The 13,813-nt window shown below is 40.8% G+C and overlaps 1 protein-coding gene across 1 annotated transcript in view; it reads left to right on the top strand.

The window, feature by feature from the left end:
• Positions 1–13,813, top strand: part of Man1a2 (mannosidase, alpha, class 1A, member 2) — a 145,302-nt gene that overhangs the window by 48,735 nt on the left and 82,754 nt on the right. Inside the window, 2 exon segments of the mRNA NM_001106452.1 lie at positions 489–607; positions 2,840–2,920. Coding sequence (NP_001099922.1) covers positions 489–607; positions 2,840–2,920 — 200 coding nt within the window.

The raw sequence follows: 13,813 nt of genomic DNA, 5'->3' as shown, positions 1-13,813 counted from the left end.
CCTGGTCCAATAGAAAAGTGAGTAATGACATTACTTAAATGTAATCTTTAGTTTACTCTTAATGTATACAAAATTAAAATAGGTCATATGAAGGGGATTTTTTCAGTTGTTTTATTTTATTTGTTTACATTTCAAATGTTGTCCCCCTTCTCAGTTTTCCCTCTCCAGTCCCCCATCCCACTCTGCCTCCCCTTTGCCTCTAAGAGGGTACTCCCCCACCTACCCACTCCCACCCCACCCTTCTAGCATCCCCTTTCTCTGGGGCATCAAGCCTCCAAGGGATCAAGAGCCTCCCCTCCCATTGATGCCTGATAAGGCCAGCCTCTGCTACATATGTACTGGGAGCCATGGGCCCACCTGTTACTCTTCAGTTGGTGGTTTAGTCCCTGGGAGCTCTGAGGATCTAGGTAGTTGATATTGTTCTTCCTATGGGTTGCAGTCCCTGAAGGGAACGTTTTTAACAACAGCTATTTCTTCCTCCTAAATAGGAAGCTCACAGATGGGGGCCACCATAGTGGATGCTTTGGATACCCTTTATATCATGGGGCTTCATGATGAATTCATGGATGGGCAAAGATGGATTGAAGACAACCTTGATTTCAGTGTGGTGTGTATACTTTGGCAATCTATCTAATCTTTAAAGTTAACTATAAAAGGACAGTTTAATGCTCTGATCTGGATATTTATATCCTCCTAAATTTATACTAATCCCTCATGTGTTGGAACTAGAAAGGGTCATTGGGAAGTGATCAGTTCATCAGGTCAGAGCTGTTGTGGATATAATTAGTTCTTTGTAATGTAGTTCTTGAGAACTACTTTGCCTCATACGTGAGAGGTTACATAAGTACCGTTGTGGGCCAGCTGACTGGTGCTTACCAGTCTGGAATCTGCTGGAGCTGTTGATCCTGGACTTTCCAGATTCCAGGAAGGTGAGGACACATTTCCATGTGTTGAACCCGTGCTAAGTCTTCATTCTTCTTTTGGGATTATCATTTGTTTTGTTATTTTTCTGTAAGTACTCATCTTTTCTCATTGTCTTCATATTTCTTGCGTTTATTTAAGGTAGTGTCTTAGTTAAGGACATAACGGGGGAGAAGCGATGACCTAAAGTCTAACAAACTAATAAACTGCTTTATGTTTATAATGCTTAGTTTATAACATTTATAATAGTAGTGAGAGAATAATTGAGTGCATCTATTGTTATTGTTATTATTATTATTCCAAACTACTGAAGAATTCGTTACTAATGTACATTTCTGAGAAATAGCCCAGAGAGCTGTGTACATGCGACTGTAAGGTAGGCAGCCTGCCTTCTGTTGTGTAGGAGGGAATGTACCTCACCTCTGCAAAGCTCCAGGACTCTGTTGACCCCATTCATAGTGTTGCAGCCAGTGTGACCAGCTGGGTAGCTGCATGTGGATGTGGAGCCAATGCTTGGTGTTAGTCAAGTCTTCCTTGCCTGCTGATTGCTCTCCACCTTATACATCGGGTCAAGGTCTCTCACTCGAACCCACAGTCTACCTGTTTGGCTAGTGAGCCTTCTGTGGGGAATCTCCTCTCTCCTATCTCTGCCTATTTGATGGGATTATGGGGCGGACTGCCATACTTGTTTGGCATTTATGGAAGTGCTAGAGATTGGAACTCCATTCCACATGCTTTCATGGAAGATGCTTTACCTACTGAGCCATTCCCTGGTCCAAGAAGTGTCCTAAGCCTGAAGAGAAGCATTCAGACTTTCTATTTCGAGTGTTTTACCTATTCCCTGGGTATCAGATCCTCTGGGCCTGGTCTTATGGACAGTTGTAAGCTGACATTTGGGCACTGGAAATTGAACCCAGGTCCTTTGGAAGAGCAGTCAGTGTTCTTAACCACTAACTAACGCTCCAGTTTCTGTTTTATCTATTGGTATTTAGTATAAAAACTTTTTACTATGTTTATGTATGTATTCACACAGTGTGATAAAATAATAGAGTGGAGATTGTCAGAGAGCTTGGGAGAGTCTGTTCTCTCCTTCCACATTGAAATTATACAAAATAGTTTGTGTATTACATATGTAAGTATTTGTGATAAATGTGCTTCAGTTTGTTTGCCTTTCAGTTTTGTTTATGATCTTTTCTTGTAGATAATTTGTATTTATGGTAATTTTAAATTCATAGTTGATTTATTACAAAAAATTTTTATTTTATTTTTACATATTATCTGCTTTCTTAAGTTTGCCTGTTGTCACATTTTCTTCTACTACTGTATTTATTTTACTTTTTAAATTTCTAAATATCCATTTTTCATTTTGATGTATATGTGCTGTGAATATCGATATTGGTTTCTGACATAGGAATGGGTTTTCAGTAATATTAGTTTATTAGCCATAATTCTACTGGTTTTTGGCATTTACTTTAATAATTATTAGGTTATGTATTAGCAAAGTACTAAAAATTCATGAGAAGAGATAGAAATAGAGTTGTGCTATAATAATTAAAATAAATAATAGAATCATTAGAGGAGATTTTTTTGTTTTTGATTTGAGATTCATTATTCAGGAAGTGGAGGCCTTCACAGGGAACCAACACTAGTCAGACTTAGTGAGTACTGAGATAATCTCACAGGCTTGGGGTCCACCAAATGGCCCAGTGCTGTTAAGTAGGAAGCTGTGCTGATAGCAATAGAGGAACTTCCGTGAACGAACAAATGGAAGTCAGGATTTGTGGCATGAGAAATAAAAGTCCAGAATATCAAAGCCAAACATTCTGTCTGTGAGAAACAAATGAACTGCTAAAAAAACGAAACTCTGAAAATGGTCAAGTGTTATATGTATATGCGTATTTTTACTTTGTCTCCGCAGAACTCGGAAGTGTCTGTGTTTGAAGTTAACATTCGCTTTATTGGAGGGCTCCTTGCAGCATATTACCTGTCAGGAGAGGAAGTGAGTACAGTCAAGTAATCCCCTGCTTGTTTGATTGCAAGAGTTATGAACGGCGTGAACGGAAATGTCTCTAGTAATTTGACTACTACTGAACTAAAGATTTTCTTTTAATATAAATTTTAGAATTCACTTACTGGGTTTTACAAAATTAAAGTTTTGGTTGGGTTTTATAAACTTAGAGAGTTGATAGATTAGTAGTTTTGACTCTTGGTTTACGAACATTTTGTTATCATTTTAGAAGTTTATTTTGGTTTTTGAAAAGAAATGCTTATGTGTAGTAGTATCAAGTCCATATGTGTTTCTATACATCATATACCTGCCTGGTGCCTGTGGAGGCCAGAGGGGGGCATTGAATGCCCTGGATCTGGGCAAAAGACAGACAATTGTGAGCTTCCTTGTGAGTATTGGGAATGGAACCAAGGTCTTCTGTAAGAGGAGCCAGTCTCCTAACCACTGAGCCATCTCTCCAGTTCCTGTTTAGTTTTTTAAAGAGTGTTATCTATTGGTGTTTCTTATAAAACATTTTTATTATTATACATTAAATTTACATTACATTACATTACATTTATGTGTATGGAGGTCATAGGACATGAGTGGTAGTCTGTTTTAGATTTTTCTGGCTTCATTAATTCTGGTATCCCTAAATAGAATAGATGCTTTATGAAGAACAGTATTATTAGTAAAAAGAGTTGACTTATTTTTCTCTGTAGAGAAGCGTATTTTTCTTACCTTAATGCATTTCTAAGATGTCTTTTATAAAGTTTAATAGGAATTGTCAGAGTAGGCATCCTTGTCTGAATCTTGATCATAGGGGAAAAGCATTTAGTTTTACACTATTAACATAATGTTGGGTATATTATTTTTATTATTATTGTTGTTGTTATTAATTATTATTATTGTAGATACCCTTTATTATCTTGAAGATATTCTCTTACATTCCTAGTTTGCTGGACTTTCCCCATCAGGAGTGGATGTTTTGATATCAAATTATTTTGGCATTTAAAATTTTTAAACCACATTTTTTTATTGATTGATTGATTGATTGATTGATTGATTGGGGTGTGTGTGTGTGTATGTGTATGTAGAGGTTAGAGGACAGCTTGGCAGAGGTCTGTTCTTTTCTTCTACCCTGTCGGTCCTGGGGATTGGAGTCAGGTAATCACCCTAGTGGCAAACATTTTTATTCTCTGTGTACATGTGGAGGCCTGAAGTTAGTGTTGAGTGTTATCTTGCTTGCTCTCACTTGAGACCAGATGTTGTAGATTTGGCTAGTCTAGTGAGTCGGCTGCCTCAGGGAATCCTGTGTAGACATAGGTATTATAGGTAAGCTATCATGCCTACCCTGCTTTTTCAGTAGGTTCTGAGACTCCGCATTCCAACCCCTACACTGTGTAAGTGTTTTATCCCCGAGCCGTCTCTCTAGCCCTTGTCTTTCAATACTTTGTGTCTTCCAGTTCATGTATTTTGCTAAGTAATGCTGACTTTTTAAAATGAATTGGCATTCTTTTTTTTTTTTTTTTCTGGCAAGATTTGTGTAAACTCCATTCTTTTCTTAAAAGGTAGAATTTCCATATGAGGTAACTTAGGCTTTGATTCCCCCTACTGTCATATTTTATAACAATATATTCAAATTATTTGGTAGCTATAACATAGTTGAAAAGTAGAATGTGTTTTGTCTTTGCACAAAGCAGTGTATGACTCTGTGTCCTTACACAGTGATGCCCCATCAGACATGCCCGGGTACTGGTCTCATTTCATCACTGGGAAGTTGGCAGTTAGTGAGTAGAGCAGCTTCAGGAAGTTGTTTAAACACAGCTGTGAGGAGGAAGTTTTGGATCCGGAAGAAAGGTGAGGCCCAAGAGTGGGTGTTCCTCATTTTCCTGGAGAAAATCTAGTTCTCAAAAGCTTTTGGAAGAAGCCCACCTCTTGACCTGGGAGGAGAAAAGCCCAGACTTCCTAGTTGGGTGTAGGCTGTGTCAGAGGATAGGATTGAGCAGCAAAAATTACAGACTCAATTCAGAAGACGGAAAAATTTTGGAGATTTTAGAGGAACTAAGAGTGTGAGCTATAAACTCCACCCTTTTCTACTTCTGAGTAAAAGCTTCTTAGCAAGATTAAGAGCCCAACTTTGCTCCAGGGTGCAGAGAGAAAACACTGACTCCCTCTGGCAGTCAAGGGAGAGTGAGAATAGCAGAGCAAGAGATCCAGACACCCATAGTGACCATAATCAGACCCATAGTGACCACGCTCAGACCCATGGTGACCACGCTCAGACCCATGGTGACCACGCTCAGACCCATGGTGACCACGCTCAGACCCATGGTGACCACGCTCAGACACATGGTGACCACGCTCAGACACATGGTGACCACGCTCAGACCCATGGTGACCACGCTCAGACACATGGTGACCACGCTCAGACCCATGGTGACCACGCTCAGACCCATGGTGACCACGGTCAGACCCATGGTGACCACGCTCAGACCCATGGTGACCACGCTCAGACACATAGTAACCATGATCAGACACATGGTGACCACGCTCAGACCCATGGTAACCACGCTCAGACCCATAGTGACCACGCTCAGACCCATGGTGACCACGCTCAGACCTAGAGTGACCACGCTCAGACCTAGAGTGACCACGCTCAGACCCATGGTGACCACGCTCAGACCTAGAGTGACCACGCTCAGACCCATGGTGACCACGCTCAGACCCATGGTGACCACGCTCAGACCCATGGTGACCACGCTCAGACCTAGAGTGACCACGCTCAGACACATAGTAACCATGATCAGACACATGGTGACCACGCTCAGACCCATGGTGACCACGCTCAGACCTAGAGTGACCACGCTCAGACCTAGAGTGACCACGCTCAGACCCATGGTGACCACGCTCAGACCTAGAGTGACCACGCTCAGACCCATGGTGACCACGCTCAGACCCATGGTGACCACGCTCAGACCCATGGTGACCACGCTCAGACCCATGGTGACCACGCTCAGACACATGGTGACCACGCTCAGACACATGGTGACCACGCTCAGACCCATGGTGACCACGCTCAGACACATGGTGACCACGCTCAGACACATGGTGACCACGGTCAGACCCATGGTGACCACGGTCAGACCCATGGTGACCACGCTCAGACCCATGGTGACCACGCTCAGACACATAGTAACCATGATCAGACACATGGTGACCACGCTCAGACCCATGGTAACCACGCTCAGACCCATAGTGACCACGCTCAGACCCATGGTGACCACGCTCAGACCTAGAGTGACCACGCTCAGACCTAGAGTGACCACGCTCAGACCCATGGTGACCACGCTCAGACCTAGAGTGACCACGCTCAGACCCATGGTGACCACGCTCAGACCCATGGTGACCACGCTCAGACCCATGGTGACCACGCTCAGACCTAGAGTGACCACGCTCAGACTGCCTTTGAAACTGTGGCAAGGTCATGGTATAAAATGAAAGCTGTGACTAAAATAGAGTTTTGTAAGCTTTACTTAATAAAATTTAAATCACTGTTCCTTCTACTCTGTCCTTCTCATTTGGAACTGTTCCCAGTCTTTTTCAAGGTGAAGGACAGGGCAGGAAGAAAGAATCAGGAAGTGCTGAGAGCAGTAAGTGTGGGAGGCTACAGCTGAGACTGGATCTAGCTACCACCTGTAGGCGTTTGTTTTTCACAGCTTTAACAAGGGTTCAACCTGCCCTCTAGCCCATCACCCAGCAGAGGCAGTGGGAATCAAAGGATATGGGGAAGTGGACCTGTTTAGAAATAGTTCTTTGGGCAATTCCACTCTTTGTTGTTCTCAGTCCAGTCCACTAGCAAACACCAAATATGATCCAGCAGCTGCAGTTCAGTCCACTCAGAAGACACCACCCAGGAATCAGCAAGGGCAGGTCAATCCAGAAGAAACTGAGGCTCACCTGAGTGTAGCTAGTGGCAAGAAGCCACAGGAACGACAGGAGAGGTTCTTTGTCGATTTTCTCTCCATGAAGTCACCACAGGCTAAGCTCAGCAACACAATTGGAGAACCAATACATGCATGTGGTCAGCAGAGAATAGCGAGGTGAACCAGGCAAACCAGGGGTGCAGCTCCCATCGCCTGTGGGGTCCTTATCTGTGTTCTCTCTAAACATCATGTGTTCTTTCACGAGTTTGCTCTAGCAAAACTGTTTTTACGTGTGTCTGCTTCAGCAAAACACTCTTTCACCTGTGTGCCCCAGCAAAACATTATAATCAGAGTCTCCAAAGAAACTAGAAATGTCCACTTTACCCACCCTTATTAACTCTATAGAAAGAGTTATTTCCCCTTCCTCTGCTGGACTCATGGGCCTTGGGGCGAAGGCGAGGCAGAGGCAAAAGGAAGAAAGAACACAGCACTTCCTATTCTTTCTGCTCAAACCTTTGTCAGCAAAGAACAAGGAAGTTAAGAAGACTAGGAAGAGGACATTGTGAGCATTGTATATAAAGCAGTCCAAGGGCAAGAGGCCGAATCTTGTCCTCCATGCCAGTCTTTGAAAGCACGAGAAAGACGGACGGGGAAACATGGAGTGTGTGGATGTCAGGAGGGCACCCACAGCTCCAAGGATCCATCCAAATGTCAGTGGGGACCTGAATGGAAAACCATGGATTTATGTTTATTTTTTGAGAGGGTTAATAGCTAGGAAAGGAGGACTTCATCAAAGCATTGACTACTTTTGTGACTTAGCTGATTAATCACAGTAGCCAAGATTCTGTATCCTAGGGCCAGCCTTCTTATACCACTTCTGGGGATTTTGTGCATGACCATCCTTTCATTTACACTGTGTACAGCCAAGATGAGCCCCTGTGTGTTAGCAGCAGAGCTCACCCAGCTCTATTTTTCTTTAGCGTTTGACCCAGTAAAATGAAGAGACAGTGCAGATTAGCCAGAAGCATCATGCTGTCCTGGGAGCCTCTAGACACAGGGAAACACACCTGTAGTGCCTTGTTATTTCAGACTTAAGGCTTGTCTGTATGTGAGTCTTGTCTGTGTGTGAGTCCACGTTGGATTCCCTGGAGCTGGAGTTAGAGACCAGCATGAGTTGCCCAACGAGAACTGAACAGGAGTCTCTGGAAGAACAATCTGTTCCATTTCTGCAGCCCCTTACTGCCATTTTTATCTGACTGTTAGGATTTCCTGTTTGTCTCATCTGGTTTTTAATTTCTTTTTTAAAACATTTTAAAAGTAATTTAAAAATATGCCCTTTAAAATATAATCTTTGTGATATTTTAATCTCTATAATTGACTTACTATTTGTATTGTATGTGTACATTAGACTATATCCATGGCACATCGTATGAGACAAACAATTTAGTTATGAGCTGTACACCAGCCCTCTCGCCCCTCTATGATTATTTATTTTATGTGTTTGGCCTGCATGTTTGCATGTATGTGGATCATGTACCAAGGTGGTCAGAAGATGGTTTTAGACCTTCTGGAACTGGAGTTACCATGACTGTAATTATCATGTGGGTGGTGGGATGGAGCCCAGGCCCTCTGCCAGGGACAAGCACTCTTGATTGCTGAGCTGTCTCTCCTGATTCAGACACCAGCCCCTTTACACACTTTCAGACAAGTCTCATAAAGTTGCTGAGGTCACTAAAGTTTCCATCTTTTGCCTTCTTCTTCTGAGTACCTGAGCTACAGGTGTGTGCTGTCATCTAGCAAAGCTTCAGGGATTCTGTTGCTGGTGACTTTTGAAAATAGTGGTTCTTTGTTCTTTTATATACAGATGTTTAATCCGCTCTATTGTCAGTCACCAGATCTAACTTCACTTGTATGTGAGGATCTCGTAATGATAGCCTCTCAGTTTTTTTGTTATATATCTCAGTTTTATGTTAAAATCCATAATATATTGTTAGAATTTTTACTTCTGATGTCAACTACATTATGGAGCTATTCAGTGTAAAGGGGAAAGGCATTTTTTATTGATCTTAATTTCAGTGATTTTTGTTAGTCTTCGTTTTTGTTTACAGGTTTTGTATTTTATCCCTTTGGGTAATAAGTTTCTATAGCATTTTGAAAGTTGATTTGCTGCTAGTGAATTCCTTCTGTTTTTGTTTTTATTTTATCCTTATTTTTAGAAGGTTTTTTGGGGGGGCATAAAATGTAATTTGAGAGTTCCTTTTAGTACAGTGATTCTCAACCTGTGGGTCACAACCCCAAATGACCATTTGACAGGTGCATATCAGATATTTATATCATAATTCATAACAGTAGCAAAATTATAATTCTGAAGTAGTAATTAAAGTAATTTATGGCTAGGTGAGGGAGCTATAACATGAGGAGTTATATTAAAGGGTTGCAGCATTAGGAAGGTTGATAACCACTATATTAGCACTTTGAAGATAGCACTAAATCATCTTATGAAGGATGGATTATGGTGAGAAATCTGCTTTAGTCTTTATCCTTCTATGTGTAATGTTTTTCTCTTTGGCTACCATAAAGATTTTTTTGTTCATGTTTTGTTTTATATGAAGGATATCAGTGGTTTTACTTTTCTCTTGAGGGTAGGGTAGGGCTTCTTTATCTTACTTGATGCTTGGTGGTCTCAGATTCTCTTTAACCTCCTTGAGAAACTTTTTAATTACTATTTTAAAACATGTTTTATTCTGCATTTGCCTCTTTCCTCCTGGTATTTCATTGGCTCTCTTGGACTACTTATTCGTTTTTTCCCCACCCGTTGGTTTTTTCTTTTTCTTTTTAAATAAGATTTTTTTTTTTTTTTTGTTAAAGAGTAGTTTCAGAGTACTTTAATTGTAGTTGAGAGGAAATTATAGAGATTCTTATACCCTCTGTGTGTCCCTGATCCCGGCCTCCCCCCTTATGCTGTCTTCCACCATGGTGATTTATTTATTACAACTAATGAATTTACACTGTCAAATCCTTATGTGTACGCAGTTTACAGTATGACTCAAACAGTGTGGTTCATTCTGTGGGTTTGGACAAAGGAATAGTGACATTTATGCCCCATTACAGTGTTACGAACTGTGTTGTCCCTGCTATTCTAGTTAGCTTTCTGTTTCTCTGATAAACATGACTAACAGCAAGTTGAGGAGGAAAAGGGTTTGTTTCAGTTTATAGTTCACAGGCTGCTTACAGAGAGGACAGGGCAGAAACTTAGGGCAGAACTGAAGCAGAGACCGTGGAGGAACACTGCTTACTTCTTCTCTCTCTGGTTTGCTTGTCCTCCTTCCATCACCCAGAACCACACTACCCGCAGAGGGTCAGTCACCCCACATCAGTCAGGACCAGGAAAATGCCCTTTAGACTTGCCTACGGGGCAATCTCATGGAAATGCCAAAGAGAAGAAGAACATAGGAATGTTTTAAGACTCTGAGTTAGAGGTTGTTCTTTATCTGAAGTACCGTTTTATCTGTGAGTGTTTGATGTACTTGATTATTTTCATATCAGTAATGAGAACCAAAATTAATTTGAGGAAATTTAGGAGAGGGAGGCTTCAGCCTTAACTTTGCCGTATTAGACTCTCGGCAGAAAAGTTGAAGCAAAACATTGAAGTTTGGTTGCTGATGTCATGGATAAAACCAAATAGTTAAGGAAATATGTGTTGCTAACATATATTTCTACTTTTGTATGATTGTAAGCCTCAAAGTTTAAAGAAGAAACAAGTGGAGTGGGTTGGAATTCGGAGTTTTGATTTTTTTACCTTGCATGACCCCCACTCCCCACCAGTGGTATTTATGAAGCTTTTTACCTTTTGTACTTTAAGTTTCCTCCAGTATAAAGTCAGCTTGACAGTTGGACTGATTTAGTTGTGGGCAAGTACCTATGTAGTGCTTGAGGACTCAGATGCTGCCCCTGTGGAGAGGTAGAACTCAGGTTTTCTTTGTTAATGCTTTTGGAGGTTTTAGACCATCCTAGCAGGGAGGGCATAACAGTGTAGAAAAGGAAGCCAGGAAAGGAGCAATGTAGGACTAAGCCAGGTTAAAGTAGGGCACCCAAGTGCACGCGCCCCGCGACCTACTTCCTCCTTTAGGGTGACTTTGTACCCTTTACCACAAGAGCACCAGCATATGATACTCGTCTGCTTATTAGATCAGGCCTTTCACCATGTCTCAGGGAACACGTCATAGCTGCTGTGTCTGTCTTACTACAATCAACCTTGTAACATTAACCAGAAGTTTGTGAGGAGAGTGAAGATTTTTACTTAGTTTAAAATAAGTAATACAAATTCTTAGGGTATGTCTACTCAGGGGTAAGGCCATGCATGTCTTTCCTGACTTTTTTATTCAGTAGACTTGCATTACTATATGTCATCATTTTGATTTGAAAGTCCTCACCAGACCTGTTTCTGTGGCTGTACCATTGAATCTACATCTGTGATGTGCCGAAAATAAATGCACCATAGAAAAATAATTTGAATTTGACATTATCTGGTGCTGAATAAGTAGGAAGTAGGCTTCTTTCATATGAGCTAAAGTTAACTATAATTTATAATGTGACAGAGTGTTTTTGTTGTATTAGAGGTGTAACCAGAGTAAGAAATGTTTTCTATGTATCCCATTTTCTGGTGTAGTGAGACACATGAGGGTTACATGCTGTCCTAACAAAGTGTTACTCTTTCCGGAGGATTTGTTATTATCATAAATGTGATGTGTTATTTTTCTCAGAAAAAGGCCTTTTCTATTAAATATTCACAAGTTAAGAACTTTTGATGATTTATTCTGTTTACTCGATACAGATATATGGCATTTCTTTAACAAGGTTGTCTCTCTTCATTTTTTAAAATAGTATCAAAGTGTCTTCCCAGCTGAGAAAGCATAACTTACATGGAAAAAGGTACCTGGAACCTGTCAGATAAAATAGAGAAATTGTTAGGTGGAGTTTAGTACACACTCATAGATAATAAAAACAAAAGAAATAACAGCAGTAAAATCTGTCTTTACTGAAGCATAAATATCCTGAATCAGTTTAGGAGTATTTTCTTGGACAAATGAATAGCTTTTAAACCCAAAATACTGTTAAATAAAGTCATGAATAAAGAAAAAGAAATGTTAAGTATTAGCACTTCTGGTTTAAGTATCAAGTTATTTTGGAAAAAGTAATCTCGCTTCAGAAATTGCTGCAATTTCTATTGAAATTTTAACTTTTTTGTTGTCTACAAATGTCCCAGTAATTGGGTAAAATATTCCCCTAAACTTTGCTGACTGACGTAGTTGATAAGCACCCTGACCAAAAGATACTCTCCAAAAAGGAGAGGAAAGGGTTACCTCACCTTACTGCGCCTAGTCCATTAAGAGGGGAAGTCTGAGCAGGAGCTCAAGGCAGGAACCTGGAGGCAGGATCTGAAGCAGAGTCTGTGGAGGAGAACTGGCTTGTTCCTGCTAGGTTGCTCAGCTAGCTTTTTATATAGCTCAGGCTTTCTTGTCCAGAGGTTACACGGCCCTGTATGAGTGAGGCCCTCCCACACCAATCATTAAGAAAATGTCCTGCAGACTTGCCTACAAGACAGTCTGATGGATGTGTTTTCTCAACTGAGGTTCCCCTTTCCAAAATAAATACCTTTAAAACTAAATAGTACACCAACATAAATATCTTTAAATATATTCGTTATTTTCCTCTTCAGTGTGTTGGGTCATATATGCATTTGTACATAGTCTTGTCATGTATACTTGAAAGTTTCAGTGGTAATACTAGTTTATAGCTGATTATGTTTGTGGCTATGGATTTGATTGAGAAGACAGCCTTTGTAGCTGTTTGTAACAGGTAGAAATTTAGGGTATAATTTATGAGAAGAGAGTGCTCTGGAGGAAAAGCCCCAGATGCTCTACACAACTCTACTTGGTTGGCTGAGTCCTAAAAGTAAGCATGATTGAACAGACATCAAGCCTCCAAGATATCGCTCTGATCTTGAGTATGCCTGCACTGGCTGCTGTCTGCTGTAAGGAGAGATCAGTGGATTTTGAGTTTAGTTATGTGCTTCAGAAGATGTAAAACAAGCATCTCTCAGAGGATATAACACTATCTCAAGTCTCAGAGTACGGTTTACAGTGACCAGGTTTCAGTTCAGAATTACTAATGGGTGAGGAAACAAGGGAAAACGTTACTTCCAGATGAATATTGACCTGTCTTGGGCTTCCCTAGATTAGTCAAGAAATGTTTTATGCAATCTTTCACAGCTAGGCTCAATGACATGGAAATATTCTTGAAGTTACTGCAGAGATGAAAGTTGTAATAAATAGTAAATCTATGAAAAAAGAGCATTAAAAGTCTAGAAAAGAGGAATCCGAAATTTTTTTTTTACTGTTTACTGCTGTCATTGAAAGTAACATCACTAGACTTGAAGATAGAGCAATATATTATTTAGCATGAAGAAAGAAAATAGAATCAGAAAGGAAAAAGCAATAAGTGCTTCAGAAGTTTGGGATAATGTTAAAAAGTCTGATATACATGTACTTTGGGTAAAGATAGTTGAAAGACAACAGCCACATTTTTTCTATATTTGGCTGCAGACCTGAAATTGAAGACATGTTTTCTTAGCATATGTCTTAGTTAGGGTTTACATTGCTATGATGAAATACCATGATCAAAAACAACTTGGGGAGGAAGAGATCTTGTAGGACCTAATTGGCCCTACGTCCAGGAGGTCCCACTCACGAAAACACGGAGACGGAGATCGATGCAATAAGCAAGAGGTTTAATGGTCCAGTACACTGGGGTGACCCTGTACTCAGGACAGAGGTGACCCAGAAGAACACAGGCCCATACCCTTTATACTGTTTCAGGGCTTTAGGTTACAGCATGAGTTGGTTATTTCTCATTGGTGGCCGCCTATTGTCCTTTGAATTCATTGGAGGTCCTTGGTGGGGAAATGCCTTTGGCATGC

This window comes from Rattus norvegicus, chromosome 2 (genome assembly GCF_021556685.1).
Source record: "Rattus norvegicus strain SHRSP/BbbUtx chromosome 2, alternate assembly SHRSP_T2T, whole genome shotgun sequence".
Lineage (NCBI taxonomy): Eukaryota > Metazoa > Chordata > Mammalia > Rodentia > Muridae > Rattus > Rattus norvegicus.
The sequence above is the reverse complement of the archived record's forward strand: the minus strand, read 5'-3'. Positions and strand labels throughout refer to the sequence as shown.